General features: G+C 39.0%; 1 protein-coding gene across 1 annotated transcript in view; it reads right to left on the bottom strand.

The window, feature by feature from the left end:
* The window catches only part of CNTNAP4 (contactin associated protein family member 4), a 291,312-nt gene that overhangs the window by 20,242 nt on the left and 252,836 nt on the right, over positions 1–18,234 (bottom strand). Inside the window, exons 16-19 of the mRNA XM_075067493.1 lie at positions 13,830–14,000; positions 9,952–10,170; positions 4,225–4,464; positions 1,814–2,038 (exon numbers count right to left, since the gene is read on the bottom strand). Coding sequence (XP_074923594.1) covers positions 1,814–2,038; positions 4,225–4,464; positions 9,952–10,170; positions 13,830–14,000 — 855 coding nt within the window. The remainder of the gene's footprint in view (positions 1–1,813; positions 2,039–4,224; positions 4,465–9,951; positions 10,171–13,829; positions 14,001–18,234) is intronic.

Raw genomic sequence — 18,234 nt, 5'->3', positions numbered from 1 at the left:
CCCAAATATAAGCCATAATACAGAAGAGGGCAAACTACAGCCTGCGGGATGGATCCGGCCCATCAGGACTCTCATTCAGGCCCACAGGATTGCCAGCTCTGTGGCGCAGCGGGGCTAAGGCAGGCTCTCCTGCACGATGTCCCTGCAGCCCCTGGGGGATGGGAGAGGCAGAGGGCTCCGTGTGGTGCCCTCGCCTCCAGGCACCACCCCCCACTGCTCCCATTGGCTGGGAACAGGGAACCACAGCCAATGGGAGCTTCAGGGGTGTTACCTGCAGGTGAGGGCAGCATGCAGCGGAGCCACCTGCCCCCCACTCCAGTAGCCACTGCCGTACAAGCTGGCCACTTCCAGGAGTGACGTAGGGCCAGGGCAGGCAGGGAGCCTGCCTTAGCCCTTCTGCGTGCCACTGCCACCCCAGAGCTGCTCAAGGTAAGCGGTGCCAGGCCAGAGCCCTGCACTCTGAAACCCTCCCGCACCCCAACCCACTGCCCTGAGCCTGCTCCCACACTCCACAGCCCCTCGTACATCCCAACCCCCTGCCCTGAGCCCCCAACCCTCTGCCCATCGCCCCCTGCTGCACCCCACACAACCCCCTGCCCTGAGCCTCCTCATGCACCCCGCCCCCTCCTGTATCTCAGAATCTTGCCCTGAGCCCCTTCCTGCACACCGCTCACCCTCACAGCCTGCACCCCAACCTCTTGCCCCAGTCCTACATTCAGGGCCCTGCATACAATTTCCCCACCTAGATGTGGCCGTCAGGCCAAAATGTTTGCCCACTCCTACCATAATATCTAGCACTGTTCCTGAACCAATAACTGCTTTACAATCTCTAAAACTCATAGTGATTGATCATTTGGTAGGACTTGGAATAAAATCATGATATTCTCCTACACTGGTAAGTGTAATAGCTCTGTCCCTGTTTATCAAATGTTCTGAGCACAGTGGCCACACCAGTTCATGGTTTTAAGAAGTGACAAAATTTAGGATCTTATGCTTTGGAACACAGACCTACACATCATTTGAGCTGGAGAACCTCTATTAGCTGTAAAAGTGGGGCTTTTTATCCAAAAGAAAGCAGTACAAGTCCCAAACTCCTGAGCAGGCCTAATTTATCTGTTCACTGAAAGGCAGTGGTATAACATTAGCCAATGTATTGTGTAAGGCAGACAAAATACCTAGAATCAGGAAAAGTAGAGCAAAGATTTAAAAACAAGAATACTGGACAAAATTAATTGCTGGCCTAAATGGGCACAGCTCCATTGATTTCAACTAACTTATGTCCATTTTGGCTAAAAGTGTATTTGGCCAACCGTATTAGCTTGAAAAATGCTTTGGGTCTAGCATAGCATAATATACAATTAAAATAAATCAACTGTAATATTGTTTATCATAAAACTACATATGTTTGTCATTTCTGTGCTTTGGAAGAATGTTATAGTAAACATCTGTCTAGCTTAACCAGACAGTTTATTTCAAAATAAACAAAGAATTTAATTTAGGATATTGTTATATATTACCAGAGGGTTTCCAGCATTAACCAAACAAATACTTATTTCCTACATGGATTAAACAAATATTGTAGGAATAAATCATTTTAATCAGGTATTGCTGCAATAATTTTTTCATGTGGAAAGCATTTATTTTTAGGCCTTGCTGAAAAATAAATCTTGCACCTAAAGAAAGTGACAATGGAACAAACATGCTTTGGTTGGGATTTGGGTCTGAGAATCAGAAGAAATTCAGAGTTGTTACGATAGTTTGGAATTTCAGCTGTAATTTTGTTCATTCGGTTTTGTTGTTATTGAGCACTCACCGTTTTTGGCAAGAATAACTGAGAGGTACTCCTTGTAGAAGGAGCTCACATAAAGCAGTAAGCTTGGAGTCCGTGTTGTCCGAAAGGTAAATGAGATTACCTCCCTGATCAGAGTCATGTCAGCGTAGAAAGAAGAAGCATGAGAACTGGAATTTTTAGCTAAGGTGTAATATTCTTGAAAATTGTAGACCACTGAGGCGCCAGCTCCAAAATAGGCAGAAATCTCTGAAACGATATGTAATTTAGTTTTGTTAACATCCTACAACCAAACATTAAGGTTTTTCTTTTTTTACAGGAAGGATTTTTAAAATATTCATAACTACTATGATTAAACTGGAAAAGAAATAATGGTAGCACTGTTGATCAGCATGGTAGATAAGAATATAGGCCAGGATTGCCCTCTCCGCAACAAATCCACACATGAGGGGACCCTCTACACACAGATTTCCCCTTCCTTGTGGAAGTGTATGTGTTCAATCATTTCTGCTGTACTATCCTGCCCTCCTTCAGACCCTGTGTAGGGTGCTCTCTGATTTAGGATTTGATGTTGGAGGAGGGGGCACAGTGAATAGGATGGGGCACAGAATGTCCCCCTTAAATCCCTGTAGAAATTACCTGGTACAGATTGGAGCTATCTTCTCTTTTCCACATAGCCCTCAGAGACATTTTGGAAAGTACCATGACCCATAGGAGTAAAGTGACCTGGTCCACGGTACTTTTGATATAGTCAGGAGATGAAGAAAGCCTATTACTGTAGGTCATCCGGTGCTTCCAGCTGCAGCACAGAATTAGTCTCTACGGTATACAGGCTAATGTAACCTTGTCTAGTTTAAAACTTCTCAGTCAGTGAGGTTTCAAATCCTAAACAGGATAAAGAGCCTTATCTTGCGAACCTAACTACTGTTGTCTACTTCCAGGGACTTTGTGGGACTGGATCTCAGACATCTTTCTTTGTCATAAATATTTAAAATGGATTTTGCTAAAAAGTTCATATTTCCTTCTACCATGTATTATTTCTCCAATCTAAGAACTTAATAATAGTTAGGTGCCATATTTTGGGAAGTTATTTAAAAAATAGAAATAAATGAAACATCAGGTGAAATAATGCAATAGGAATTTCAAGTTTACAAATTTTACTATTAAGAAATGAATTTACCATGTATTGAAGGTTTTATGTAAAAGCAGATAATTTCTCAAAAATGGGTTTTATCCACTTCCTTTGCAGTTTCTGAGTATATGTGACTCCCTTACTGCAAGGTGTGTTTGTGAGGATGCATTGGCTCCCAAATAATAGAAGTGGCAGGAGCACACAGAGCTCCATTTCTGCCTCTTTGGCCTGACCCTGTGAATGTGAGTGTGATCACTGATAATGATGGGAGTTGAGGTCACTCAACACTTTGCAGGAGTCACTCATCACTTTGTGGGAACAGGCCCTTCATTTTTAGCTGCCTAACAGGATTATTAAAAAATAACAGAAGTATTATTTGGATTATTTTATTACTGAAAATTCAAACCTGTGGCCTTCTAATTGGCCATCAGTGCACACAATGAATGGAAAATGTTAACAATTGTGGGCCCATTCATATTCCCTGGATCTACATGCAGTGGGAGCCATTTAGCTCTCTCCTTCTGAAAAACAACTTAATTAGATCTTCCCCTTCTTCCCACCCATAATTAACCCCCCTTCTGAAATTTGGATTTGGAGGACAGAAATTAAGTAGTTTGTTGACTGACTTTAAAAATACATCCCTTAACTAACTACAATCTTATAAAAGGAAACCAGAAACACTGAAAAATGTGACGGCGTCTTTTAACACACAACTGCCCCCCCCCCACCTAGAATAAAATGCCCACATGCCCTAGTTTCGTCATTTACCAAGATTAACTGGAGTTACTATTTAGACTTCCTTTTGAAGTTCTCTGCTTCATTTTCTGGAAGATGCAGACAAACAGTTTTCTAAGCCCTCTTCGCATTAGCAAAAGGCATTACCACAGCTAGCAGTTGTAATTTTTGATTCCAACAGCAGAGATGCATGAAGCAGGGAAGGTTACTGATGCTCTCAAGTAATGTGAGTATCAGCTTTAAAAAGTACATACTGAATATAATCCTTTGGAGACCCATAATGGGGTTTAAGTGAACTATTCACTGGCTCTGCAGAAATATAGCTGAAAGCATATTTTTCTACATTAAATAAAGGTGAATTAAAGAGACATTTTTGCAAATAGACGTTTGAAGTGTATAGATCCATCTCTTCAGATAGTGGTGTAGAGCTTGCTCCAGATTGTATGAGTTGGAATAGTTTGCAAGGATTACTATTTTCAATTATTCATAATGCCAGAAGAGATCATTTATAATCAATACTCAGTAGTTACATGCTTCCACATGTGACAGATTTACTATTTATGCTTGCCTTTCTGACAGAATGGCCCACTGTAAGCAGAAGAAGCGCAGTCACAAGAGAATCCATTGTATTCCTCTCTACATTTTCCTCCATTGTGACACAGGTTACCATAGCTGCTACAATGTCCAGGACAACCTGGTTCAACTCCTGGAGTTATTTTTGATCTCTCTTCCAGGTCCAGGGCTATTCCATTTAACTGCAAAGAACGAATACATCCCAGAAATCCTTTCTGCCTGGATGCTGTTCCACCTGAAATAAATCCATGTGAACTTTTTAAATTTAAAAGAATGGATGTGTAAGAGACTCTATGTTTTACAGCCCCAAACATTCCATTATGGTCTATGCAAGTGCAAATATTTATAAGTAACTCTGAATGTATATCTTGCTTTTTGTGTTTCTCAAGTAATTACAACAAACTCTTGAAGCTTTTTATCAAAGGAAAAGATTTTGCACAACAAAAGATACCAAGCAAAGGTACGTTGTATTAATTCACAGAAGAAGAATATGTGGGTGTTAGATTAAAAAAATAAAATCCACAACACCTCTATGTTAGGACAGGAAGTATAGTCCAGTGATTAGGGCCCCAGCCGTGGACCTGACAGACCCAAATTCGATTCCCTGCTCTGCTGAAGACTTCCTGTGTGATTTTGAACAAGTCACTTAGATTCTCAGTGCCTCGTTTTCCCAACAGTAAAATAGGGGGAGTACTTCCTTACCTGGCAAAGGTGTTGTGGGTATGAATACATAAAAGACAGTGAGGTCCTCAGGTGTGGGAATCATATACATCCTATAGATAGATAATTTACTCTTCTCTTCTTTAGATTTCTCCGTGTTCTGACTTTTCTACGTTTGTCTTTAAGACTGTACACTCTTTGGAGCAGAGATGATCTTTATGTGGAGCACTGAACACACTATATGAGCCATAAAGGCATAGAATCTGGTCCCTGAGGAATTCCTCTAGTACAGAGGACATGCAAAGGTGCTTTCCTTGGCAAAAGGAAGCTGGAGTGCCTCTGGCTATTCCTGGCTGACAGAATGGCCTCTTTGGGACTACAGGTAGCCAGGTGAAAGTAAGGGTAGTTCTGAGGATGCTCTAACTCATGCTAGGAGCTGAAGTGATTCCCAACCAGCCCTAGAATAGGAAAGGTACAAAAGTCCCTAAAACAACTTCTCCCTGTACAGTCCAGATAGTGCAGTCAGAGGAGCTAGGTTACATCCATGACTTGGGCTTTCTGTCTATTTCCCATTATCATGACAGTCTTACTTTTTTGCTTTTTAAGTGGAATATAACCACTATTTTAATGCCCAGTACTCTATTTTTTCCATATATGTAAATACCATTGACTTTAGTGAGAGTATCAAGTAAGGAGCACTATTAGAACTCAGCCCTTTGTTTCCATCAGTGGATCTATCTAAATATTTAGTTACTGCAAGCCTTCATTCAGCAGTCTTTTATATCAACATAAATATTCAGTTGTTACTGCTGCCAGGATTTTAACAGATACATACAGTCTTTAGCATTCTCAGTTACAGCTGAAAGAGGAGAAAGATGGGGAAAAAAAAAAACCCTAAAAGAAACCTGACTACTGTGGTTTTTAGTCCTTTGATCTTACTTACAAATCTTCCTTTGTGGTCTCATATTTGATTGCCATTGTTTCTGTATGGTATGTCTCCTGATAGCTAACATCTTATTCATTATGGTTTTCAGACAGATGAGGCAATCTACAATCCTTGTGAGAACAATACTTGCCCGTTGTTAATAATTGCTGGTCTAACATGCATCTAGAATTAGCGTTCTTTAAAAAGCAAAGACAGCAAGTACCATACAAGTCCAATATTGTCTGCAATTTTTATGTATTTCCAAAAAATTATTTTTAGTTAAAATCCTATATTCAATTTTTCCTCAAATGTCTCTCTCTCTCTCTTTTTTAATGATTCTAACATATTTACTTCCTCCTTTGAAGAATTTTGGAGCTTTAGTGGAAAAGCTTGATTTTAAGTGTCAATAAACCAGAATGGGAGAGATGTGGGTTTTAGCTAATGAGTTACTTATAACAAGAGCTGGTGTGAATTATTTTTACAAAGTTATTAGAGTTTTCTCCCGTCACAGTGAGAAATTTGGAGGAAAATTTAGTTGAAATTTCATCAACAATACTACTCAATATATATGAGAAACAAATACAATTAAAGGCCTTAAGTATGAATTAAACTTTATAGTATCCAGAAAGATATCTATTACCTATACACTGGTTTTATGATTTTCTAATGTTATATACTACAAGAATCAAATATTCTTATGTAACACTAATTTGAAGGCTTGTTATTTATATACCATCCAAGTGTATGTACTTTACAAACAAATAAAGGATAATGCTTCTACTCTGAGATTACAATTTTAATACACAAGAAGATGACTCATAGGTAATTATGGTAGTTATTATGCAAATAAGTTGATACATTAATAAAGATTGACTCTGCTAATGCCATTCTTAAATCACTGATATCCACTGTTAACTAGACGTTTTCACTAGCCTATACAGGCTCAAAAAGTAATGACAGATTGTACAGTTAATAAAAGTAGACAAATAAAAAGTTTTATTATCCCTCCCCAAAGAAAAATGTCATTTGACTTAACAGAAAATAATAATAAAAAATTCAACCTGCTCATATGAATAAGCTAGGAGTTGTTGAAAAGATACAGTATCCTACAGACTGAGTTAATTGTTAAACAAAATAAATTACAGATTCACATTGATCCATATGATATAATTAAAGCCACAAAACATAGACATTAGCTAAAGGCATTTAATGAGTGTCAACAAAATTTTCTGAAGCACAAACATTCACTGTAGCAGATGTGGGAAAAACATTTGTGCAAGTAAAGTTAGTTTGGTCAAGCTCTAATAAACCATTTGTGTTCCATCAAACTTTTACTGTACCATTTGGATATTATACATGTAAGCAAATGCCACTTTGTATGACTTCTGCTCTGAAGAGTAATTGCAAAACTCTTTGAGGGATTACAAGGTAGTATGGCATTGGGGAAGATAGCTCAGTAGTTTGAGCATTGGCTTTCTAAACCTAGGGTTGTGAGCTCAATCCTTGAGGGGGCCACTTAGATTTGGGGCAAAATCAGTACTTGGTACTGCTAGTGAGTGCAGGAGGCTGGTCTCAGTGACCTTTCAAGGTCCCTTCCTGTCCTAGAAGATATGCTTCTATTTGACCCAAAAATCTAAAATGAAAGGAACCAGCAATTTTTTCACAGAGCAGTAATAATAATAAGTAAGATATCTTACACTGTAACAAAAAAAATAAAATGTTGTTATAACAGAAGTTATCCATGTGTTATACCTAACTTGAAGAAAGCAAGCCAGGCTGCTTATTCAGGTTAAAAAACAAACAAACATTTTTTGACCTGCTTACCTCACAATATGAGATGGGTCTAAAGACATTTATGCAGGTGAGAAACTATTTGGCTAAATGAATTACAAATCTCTCCACTCAAAGGTCAATAAGCCCATAAGTGAATTGCTGAACAGTGACATTGACTGGCATTGGAAATAAAGGCATAAACAGATATTGAAACAGTGAAAAATACTGGTCACCAATCTACCAATTTTACAGTGGCATGAGTTATCAGGGATGCATTATTAATATGTGCCTCTTCTGGAGGACAAGATTAATGTCTTACAAGGAAGAGTTTCATTTGTATCAAGAAATAAACAATTCACCAAAGAAGTTGCACTTCTTAAGTTGGTCTCTTAAATTTCACCAGTGTATGTACAGGAGACTTATCCTCCATGAACTTTTCTCATTCTTTTATGAACGCAATTATATTTTTTGCTCTTCACAACAACCCATGGCAATGAGTTCCACAGGTTGACTCTGTGTTGTGTGAAGAACATGTTTGTTTTAACCCAGCTGCCTACTGATTTCATGGGTGACCTCTAGTTCTTGTGTTATGTGAAGGGATAAATAACACTTTGCTATTCATTTTCTCCACACTATTCATGATTTTATAGACTGCTATCATATTCTCGCTTAGTCATCTCTTTTCTAAAATTAAGTCTTTAATCTCTCCTCATATGGAAGCTGTTCCATTCTCCTGACCATTTTTGTTGCCCTACTCTGCACCTTTTCCAATTCCAATATACCTTTTTTGAGAATGGGTAACCAGAATGGCAAGCAGTACTCAAGGTGTGAGAATACAAAGGATTCATATAGTGTCATTATGATATTTTCCATTTTATTATCTAACCCTTTCCAAATGGTTCTTAACGTTCCATTACCTTTTTGACTGCTGCTCTACATTGCATGGATGTTTTCAGGGAACCACCTACAATAACTCTAAGATCTCCTTTTTTTGAGTGGTAACAGTGAATTTAGACACGATCATTTTGCATGTATATTTGGGATTATTTTTTTCCAATATGCAGTACTTTGCACCTATTAATATTGAATTTCATCTGTCATTTTGTCGCCTAGAGAGAATGTGGGTGAGGCAGTATCTTGTTACTCAAAGTATGTTTTTTAGGTGTATCTGCCTCTCATACACCCTCTCTTGACTCCCTCAAAAACTCCCTATTTGATGATCCTTTTTACTAGCTCCTCTGGTTGCTTAGGATCTGACTTTTTAAATCCTTGTTCCTCCTGAGTTAGCCCCAAACTTTTGTCAAGGGACAAGGGATCAGAGGATAGCAGGATAGGGCCTTGTTAGTAAGCTCTCAACCTAGCTTAGCACACTCCTGCCACAGTCCAGATCCAGTGGTGTCACATTATAGAAGGCATTCACCCCACCTCCACAACAGGTACCTTTGGGAGTCTTCTTATCTCTTACCCACACAGTTCCTGAGCCAGTGCCACAAGTAATCAAGTTCTCATTAGACTGCCCTGCCTTCCACACAATCCTCATGTACTAAACCCCAGTCTCTCCTCAATAAACTCACTCCTTTAATATTTGTATCTTTCACCTGGCTCACAACTCTGATCCCCTGTGGCTTAATTATCAACTTCTCCCCAGTATGTAATCAACAAACAAATGAACAAGTTAACATTCTAATGTGGACCTCACAAAGCCTCTTGTCTTATATGTGTCTGTCTTCAAGACTACATTTTTCAAGGCATTATAAGAGTCTTACATTATCAACAAACAACATATAAATAATACTATGTATTTTTGAGTGGATGTTACTAATATTTATTGAACATGTATCATTTATATCACTTAATTTCACTTATATAGTATTTCTATGTTCAAAGAGACTCACAGACATAAATTTAAATATCTTAGCAGCAATTCTTCCATATATTCAGTAGAAGATGGCCAATACTAGGATCTTTCAGTCAAAATCCCTTCCCCAAAGTATAGTCATTTAAATAACAATCTGAATTGCTACTGGTTTTGCAAGACCCAATCACAACTTCTGCAGCTTATTTGCATATTAATTAACCTCAGCATAAGTATTTTATTAAAAGTGCTAGTTAAAAGGCTGGTGACCACATCCTGCAGTTGTTATCACTAGGCAAGAGTTCAATTAGATTCAATGTGAATTTTGCCTGAGGAAGAAGTACAGGCTCAAGCCTTGAATTTGTAAGTAGATTTTTGAAAATATTGTATTTCTCCCACTTCTGTATTAAGGTCTTCATCACACCATATTAATCATATTTAAAAGCCACTGGTTCCCACCATTCTTCTACCCTCACATGAAGATAATAAGGAAAGAAAGGGACACCCACCTACAAATAGCTGACTGTTGAGCTGCAAACGGATATGCCCATCAGACGGTGCAGTGAGAGTCTTTTGGGGAAGCTGATCCACTTGCAACAATGCTTCTTTGATGTTTCTTTCAGCCTTCACATAGTGCCACTGGTTGTCATTTAAGGGAGTGGGTGATTGCACTGTAACTTCAAAAGGTCCATTTCCCACATCAAATGAAAAAGTCACTTCAGATGGAGCTAGAAGCAATACATAAGAAACACATAAGTTAGCTCTCACATGTAAGAAAGTTTAGAATCTTGGTCATAAAAAGAAATTCATTTTATGGTAGAGAGGGTTATTTTCTCAAAAGATCTGTCCTATTATTCTCTTCTTCTGGTTATGATGGGATGGTAAAATTATTTGTTTCATGGACAAATGACTTTCACAGCAATAGGGGGCTATTTTGGCCTCAAAAAAGTCCACTCTTCAGACTGTTAGCTATTGAGAGCAATAGTTTGTTTAAAGCATGAATACTGAGGTTATGTTCTCATAGCAAGTATGCTAGTTGGGAAACAGTGACTGTGCTAGTTTCTTTAGTTTTAATGTGAATAAAAATCATTTCCTGCCAACATGCTAATTGGCTGTCATTGTTACCTTTACATTTTAGTTACCAGTACCACTGATTTTTTTCCCCAAAAACAAGTTACACCCTCAGTAGGCTAAACTCTATTTTCTGATAAGTGGATGAAAGTCCCACTGGCATTAAAAGACAGATTTTTGGCTCACAGAGCACACATATTGGGTAATAGAAAGTACTGGTCTATTCTAACACCTGGTAAAGTGTCCAGTAAAGTGTTATCTTTGGGCTATAACATACTTTGCTGCATAGTCTTATTTCCAAAAAGTAATACATGATTCTTGTCTTGAACTGAAATGCTTGAGTTAAACAGCAAGATTCTGACTTTGTTCCCAAGAGTACTTAACTCCTTATGACTTTCTTTTTACAGACATTGGAACTTCAAAAAGGGGTGTAGTTTGGACTAAAGGGATAATTTTATGCCAAAAAAATAGCTGTTAGTTCCTGATAACCAAAGTGTAAATCCTAGTATACTGCTCTCTGTAAACAGCATTACTGGACACTTTTCATGAGCATAACTTTATGTTAATATCGACCTTTGGTAGAGTAACTCCCTCTGCAGTCTCGTGAGATGCATAGTCAATAGAAACTGGATGGCCACATGTATCTATTCACGTAAGCTTCCACTGCAAATCTAGGCACCAATGAATGACGGTAGGCTAGAGCTTCTGCTTACATAAATCAATGGAGTTTCACTGAAGTATATGAGCTACACCAATTTATATTCTCTGCGTATCTGGACCATTATGTGGATTTGGGACAGTCCCTAGAAGATTATGGTTCCATAAACAACTACAGAAATTTTGACAGCAAGAGAGATATATAGTGGTTCTTTTAATATGCTGCTTTAAGAGAAACTACTAATTTTGTTCAAGTGAATACTTTGGTATGTCAAAAAAGGTTACTTTTAGCATGACTAAGATCAGAAATAGAATATAAATTAACATTAGAACTGATAAGAAAATTTTAAGATTTTCTGTGAAAAGATTTGTTTTCTTTTAAACTTTTCTCAAAGCCCAAAAATGTGTGTGTGTGTCGATAGATAGATAATATCTCCACAGACAGACACACACAGAGTTTATAGTAATAAAATCATATTAAAACTAGTAATCCCTAATCAAACAACTACTCACCATTTACATTACTGGGGATTTGATTAAAAGACTAAAGACCTACACCAGATCTAAGACAATGAAAAGGTTTCTATTGACATGCAGAGGGTTTGATATGGGCTCTAGGGGGAAAGCAATGATATTAAGGGCTAGTCTGCACTGGCAATGCCAAAGCGATGCCGCAGCCCTGCTTTAATGGGCCTTGTGTGGTCGTGGTGCAGCTCTCCCAGCACTCTAAAACCCCCACCTAAACGAGGGGTTGCATATAATGTTAATCGGCACAAAATTTGGCATCTATTGAGTACCTTGCATGGAGCAAAACAAACACCGGAGTTAAAAAAAAAAAGCTACCATAGCGTCTGCCTTGTAATTAAAAGGAACCATATCTTGAAATCAATGTCTAAGCAGAACTCCACTTAGAAGGTAATGGCCAGTTCTGCTTAAAAATGGTATATGGCACAAGAAGACAGGTGTTTCAAGACTGTTTCATATTAAAATGATTGTGAAGGTAAATCTCTTCCACAGCGACTATCTTATCAGACCTCTCAGAATGAAAGGAATGCAGCCACCCATTGGTTACAGTTAATCAATCCCTGCTGTTAACAAACACGACACTGTCAAGAGTATTATAGACCAAAACTCAGATGTACAAGCGACCCTGATTAACTAGGTTGTTTACAACATGGAACTGGTCTGCTTACTGGCAAGGGCTGATTAGGGTTTTGTGGGGCTCCTGGGACAGAGCAAGTGGGGGTCCCTCCCAACCCCTTCTGCTGGCAGTCCCCTCTGCCCTGCCCCGCCCCCCAGAGCTCCTGATGGGGAAATGGGGTCAGGGCACAGGGGCTTGCCCTGCTCTGTCCACTTCATGCTTCAGTCAGGGAGCAGGGTCATGGCATGGGGGCTTGCCTCACTCTGCCTGCCCGGCTCTCCAGTCAGTGAGCGGAGTCGTGGCATGGGATGTGGCTGGAGCACCGGGCAGGCAGAGCGGGGCAAGCCCCCATGCGCTGACCCTCTCCCTGGCTGGAAGTACAGGGTGGGCGGAGCAGGCTGGGGTGCAGGCCCCAATTGGCTGGGGCCCCTGGGCACAGATCTCATTGGACCAATGGCTAATCCACAACTGCTTCCTGGGTGTATGTGATGATTGTGGCAGAATTGAAGATTTTTTTTTAATCCTGCAAAATAGTGGAATAATAATAATTATTTTTTTTTAAATAAAAAGCTACTCTGCATCAAAATTGTTCCAGTTCAGAATGAGTCTTCCACTACCAACATTCTTCCCTCTGGCTTCGCTAGTCACAAGTCATCATGGGAATAATACGGACATATACCAAACTTGGTATATGTGAGGGAGAGTTATGAGGATTGTGATGGGTGGAGGTAGGCATGAAATAGGTATGTATAAATGGAAGTATTTATGACAAGAGATAAAGAGTCTTATGATCTCCAGCTGAATTCTGTGCATGCAGAGGTGACTGAATTTCTCCTATTTAGGGTGCGTCTACACTGGTAAGTGAAAGACAGAACTTTCGTCATTCAGAGGTGTTAAGAAACACACACACCTCAAAAGATAAAAGTTATGTTGATGACAAAGGCTGGTGTGAACAGTGCTTTCTTGGCAGGAGAGATAACGCTAACGCCACTCGTTGGGGGTGGAAGTTTTTTGTCAGCAGGACAGTGCTCTCCTGCTGACAAACAGTGGCTACTCTGAGTGCCTTTTAGCCGCATGTCTGTAGTGGCACAGCTGTGTCGCTAAAAGCTGTGTAGTATAGACAAAGCCTTAGTATTCATCCAAATGCTTTCCGATATAGATGTGTATTTTCCACCTTATTATACCATTTGTTCTGAAGTATCAGCATCTTAAGCTTGGCTCATCAACATATCACAAGAATGTCAATATTGCTTCTGAGGTTCTATTCTGAAATGCTAAACAAGAGCATATTATTGAAGTTTTCTTTATTTCATGGCTCTCTAGGCTATTACATCATTGTACTTTACACCAAATCACACCATTCTAACAGAAGACAATGCAATTATACTGTTGCCTAATATGGAAAAATATTAGTGGAATATAGGTTCTCTCTCATTTGAATTCAGCATTACAAAGTGCTAATTTTTGACAATCTAAATGAAAGCAAAAACCAAAAATCGTTTATTAAAGATGACTTACAGTGCAGCTCTATCCTTATGAAGTCTTTAATCCCCAGGTTCTCTAAAAACATGCCAGAGGAAGCTGTAGTCTTAAAGAAAAATGACACATCTGCACTGAGTTCTCCATGGAAAGTAGGGAAATGAAGATATGAGGCCTCAGTATTGAAGGAGGCTGAATTCCAAAACGTCCCTGGTTACAGCAAAACAAAACATTAAATGAAACAGCAATATCTAATATTGTTTTAGATGGTTTTAACCTTTATAGCTAATGAAGCAAAGTACCCAGCGCAAGAAAACAGTTTGTAATGTATGTCATTATGCATCTCTACTCTTAGAATTTATGTGAACTGTGATCATAGCCTTGCTATAATTTGTTACATGTGTGATTGTGGGTGGAATTGTCACTTATAATAATTGAGTAGTGGTTACAAGGTCAGATCCATAGATTCCAATGGTCTTATTTTTCCATCAGCTGATATTTCATTATAATTTGTTGAATTTTGCTCTCAACTATTCAAAAGCCTATCTAAAATCCCTAATAAAACTAAATCTAATGGGGATGTGCTCCATACTCATGAGGCCCAATTAGAAACACCTTGTTCTTATTACTGACTTCTTATATGTATATCTATCTTTTTAATAAGCTATATTGCTTTCTAAATCAAATGAGGCATCCAATATCTTCTTATGTAATTGAACAAGGCCAGTGCATATTTTCCTGCTAATCCTGTGATTTAGTATGAAATAGATGCAAAAATATGACTTTAGCTCCAAGCACTCTGAATTTTTGAAAAAAAATCCCAATTTTCTAAATGTGTCTCTTACCTGCAGTAAAGATCTCTAGAACACATTGTGCCCTTAGGGACCTTGTTCAAACCCATTGAAGTTAATGGAATTACTCCCTAAGATTTCAGTGGGATTTGAAACAGGGTTCTGATCCTCACATAAAGCTCTCACTGATTTCAACATTTTGTGGGGTTTTTGGGGGGGGTTGGTATGTGTGTGGGGGCAATTTACCACATTGTGAATAAGAGAGCTCTGCATTTGGGTTTGAAGGGAATCATTTTGCTCTTAAAGAAAAATTCTACAAGTTAATTTTACTGGCTGCTATATCCATTGCCTCCTCTATGAAGTAGTGGAGTGACTACATCTCACCTCATATTTTGCTTTCTCTCCCTCAAATGTGGGTACCTTGGATCTGGCTATTTGAGGGCTTTGGAGAGTGACACTTCCCTAGTACACAGTCAGCATTCAATCAAGAGCTAACCCCATATCTCATAGACTCATAGTCTCTAGGACTGGAAGGCACCATGAGAGGTCATCGAGTCCAGTCCCCTGCCCTCATGGCAGGACCAAATATTGTCTAGACCATCCCTGATAGACATTTATCTAACCTACTCTTAAATATCTCCAGAGATGGAGATTCCACAACCTCCCTAGGCAATTTATTCCAGTGTTTAACTACCCTGACAGTTAGGAACTTTTTCCTAATGTCCAACCTAAATCTCCCTTGCTGCAGTTTAAGCCCATTGCTTCTTGTTCTATCATTAGAGGCTAAGGTGAACAAGTTTTCTCCCTCCTCCTGATGACACCCTTTTAGATACCTGAAAACTGCTATCATGTCCCCTCTCAGTCTTCTCTTTTCCAAACTAAATAAACCCAATTCTTTCAGCCTTCCTTCATAGGTCATGTTCTCAAGACCTTTAATCATTCTTGTTGCTCTTCTCTGGACCCTCTCCAATTTCTCCACATCTTTCTTGAAATGCGGTGCCCAGAACTGGACACAATACTCCAGTTGAGGCCTAACCAGCGCAGAGTAGAGCGGAAGAATGACTTCTCGTGTCTTGTTTACAACACACCTGTTAATGCATCCCAGAATCACGTTTGCTTTTTTTGCAACAGTATCACACTGTTGACTCATATTTAGCTTGTGGTCCACTATGACCCCTAGATCTCTTTCTGCCGTACTCCTTCCTAGACAGTCTCTTCCCATTCTGTATGTGTGAAACTGATTGTTCCTTCCTAAGTGGAGCACTTTGCATTTGTCTTTATTAAACTTCATCCAGTTTACCTCAGACCATTTCTCCAATTTGTCCAGATCATTTTGAATTATGACCCTGTCCTCCAAAGCAGTTGCAATCCCTCCCAGTTTGGTATCATTTGCAAACTTAATAAGCATACTTTCTAGGATAGAACTGGCTGTCTTTTTGGTTGAAGGTCGCCTACTCCAGCTAACCCTGACAACTAGAACTCAGCTTTTCACCCAGATAACCCAGGTGTCCAGCCTCCCTGTCTCTGGGAACTGGAGAGACAGAGAGCCCAGGTGCCCAACTTCTCTGGCCTGAGAGATGAAGGAGGAGTCTGAAAGCTGGGGAGGCACAGAGTGAGAGCACTCAGTTTTGGCAGCCCTCCTGAAAAGCTTTTGTCAATTTCACTTGCTGACTGCTGACAGCAAATGAAATTGACAAGGACCTTCCAAATGGTCATTTGTCAACCCAATGAAAAAACGGAATTTTTTGATAAAATTGAAATTTTCTTGCGGAAAATTTTGGTTTTGCAAAAAGGGTCTTTTTGATGGAAAATAATAGCAAAGAAAAAAATCCCAACATCTCTACTTACAAGATTCATTAATTTATGTGCACATCAAGTATTCTTCCTGTACAGTTCCTGTTTAGAATGTGGAAGTATCTGTAGAAGCACCATTTCCACAATGACATCGCTGCCATTGTTGCATTGTGCCAGCCACTCCATGTGATTGGTGTAGATGCCACAGCTGGGACAAAGGATCATCCCTGTAATCTGGCACACCCCAGCTGGCATAATAGATGCTTGGGGCTGTTGCCTGCCAGTATAAGTTAGAGCAATAATCAGGTCAATATTATTTACACCAGAGGACTGGAGCAGTTAAAAGATGGCCCAGGACTGGGGGAGTAAGAATGGCTTTTCACTTGACTCTCTTGAGTTGTGTTGTGGGCTCCTGAGCTGCAGTCAAGAACCTCAGTAACTCCATGGGGGGTAAGGAACCCTGAAGAATAGACCTAACATTCTGGGGTCATTTCTTTTAGTCCCTTTTGTTTTTTCACTGTCTCAGGTCATATTGAACTTCACTGCAAGTATGGTTAGTGCATGTACTAGCTATTTAATAAATAGTGGGCTAGCTGTCGCCAGTAATACAACACAGTTGGAAATTTAATACTAGCAATTTATACCAAATGGGTTAAACATTGCTGGCAATTAGAAGGGAAAAAAGAAGACAATTGTCCAGCATAGAAATTATGTGATTAGCTCCAATGAAGCATTTGAATATGCATCTGAGTGGCAATGGGGCCTTTAGCATGGGGGACAGATTCGATAATTGCCACTCATTCATCATTTGGCAAGTGAACTAGAACATTTTAAGGTAAAAGGTAGAAAACTCCCCTTCTCCTTTGATTATGATAGCTCTGATCTCTTTTTGAGACCCTCATATGGAAAGTGCCACTGAAGTCCAAAGTTGAAAGTATAATTCTTCCTATTCCTCCCTTACTCCATCTTTCTTTTCTTTTTACTGCATAATCCCAACCCTGAAACAGATACATAAAGTATTTATGAATATTAAGGTATTAAAGGGATAGCCACAAAAAGACCCCCATTAGAAGTAAATATATAGTGCTAGATCCTCAGCTGCAGTAAATTGGTGTAGCAAAAAAGAGATACTTTAGTGTACAATATCTGAGGATCTGGCCCACAGTCTCCTGTTTAGTAAGCTGAAACTAATATCCTGGAATAAGGAAATCAACTATATTTAGTATCTTAGAGACTGTAGATTATGAAAGCTCATGCTGAAATAAATTTGTTCGTCTCTAAGGTGCCACAAGTACTCTTGTTCTTTTTGCAGATACAGACTATCACGGCTGCTACTCTGAAACCTATATTTAGCATTTTATTCGAGATGGTAAGACTTGAACCTCCACAAAGGCTAAAGAAAAAGCAGAAGAAAGTCAGCTCTGTTTGCTATAAATAAAACACCCATATCCATACTGCAAATAATAGTTTGCTTTCAAGATTTCAGAGATTCGTTAAAGAGAACATTCATTAACAAATCATCTTTTATCTTACCAATTTTAAAATAAAATATAAAAAGACAGGAAGAAAAATGAAAACATGACAAACAAGTTAGTAGTTTTGAATCCTAAAAGCTAATTAAAAAGGACTTCACAACAACTTCTTAGCTGTAAAAAGTCGTTGGAGCTATCTAATATTTGTGTCAGAACACGATTCTTTTTTTATTTGTAACAGCTCCTCTGTTGATACTTTTAAGTTCTATATCACATGCTTGATGTGTGAAACTCCAGCAGAGATCAAAGTAAAGGGAAAAAAGTAAACAAAACCAAATAACTTTCAGTGCAAAACAATTTACAGGATTTAGTGCAGATCAATTGGCA

Source organism: Chelonoidis abingdonii, chromosome 6, assembly GCF_003597395.2.
Source record: "Chelonoidis abingdonii isolate Lonesome George chromosome 6, CheloAbing_2.0, whole genome shotgun sequence".
Lineage (NCBI taxonomy): Eukaryota > Metazoa > Chordata > Testudines > Testudinidae > Chelonoidis > Chelonoidis abingdonii.
The sequence above is the reverse complement of the archived record's forward strand: the minus strand, read 5'-3'. Positions and strand labels throughout refer to the sequence as shown.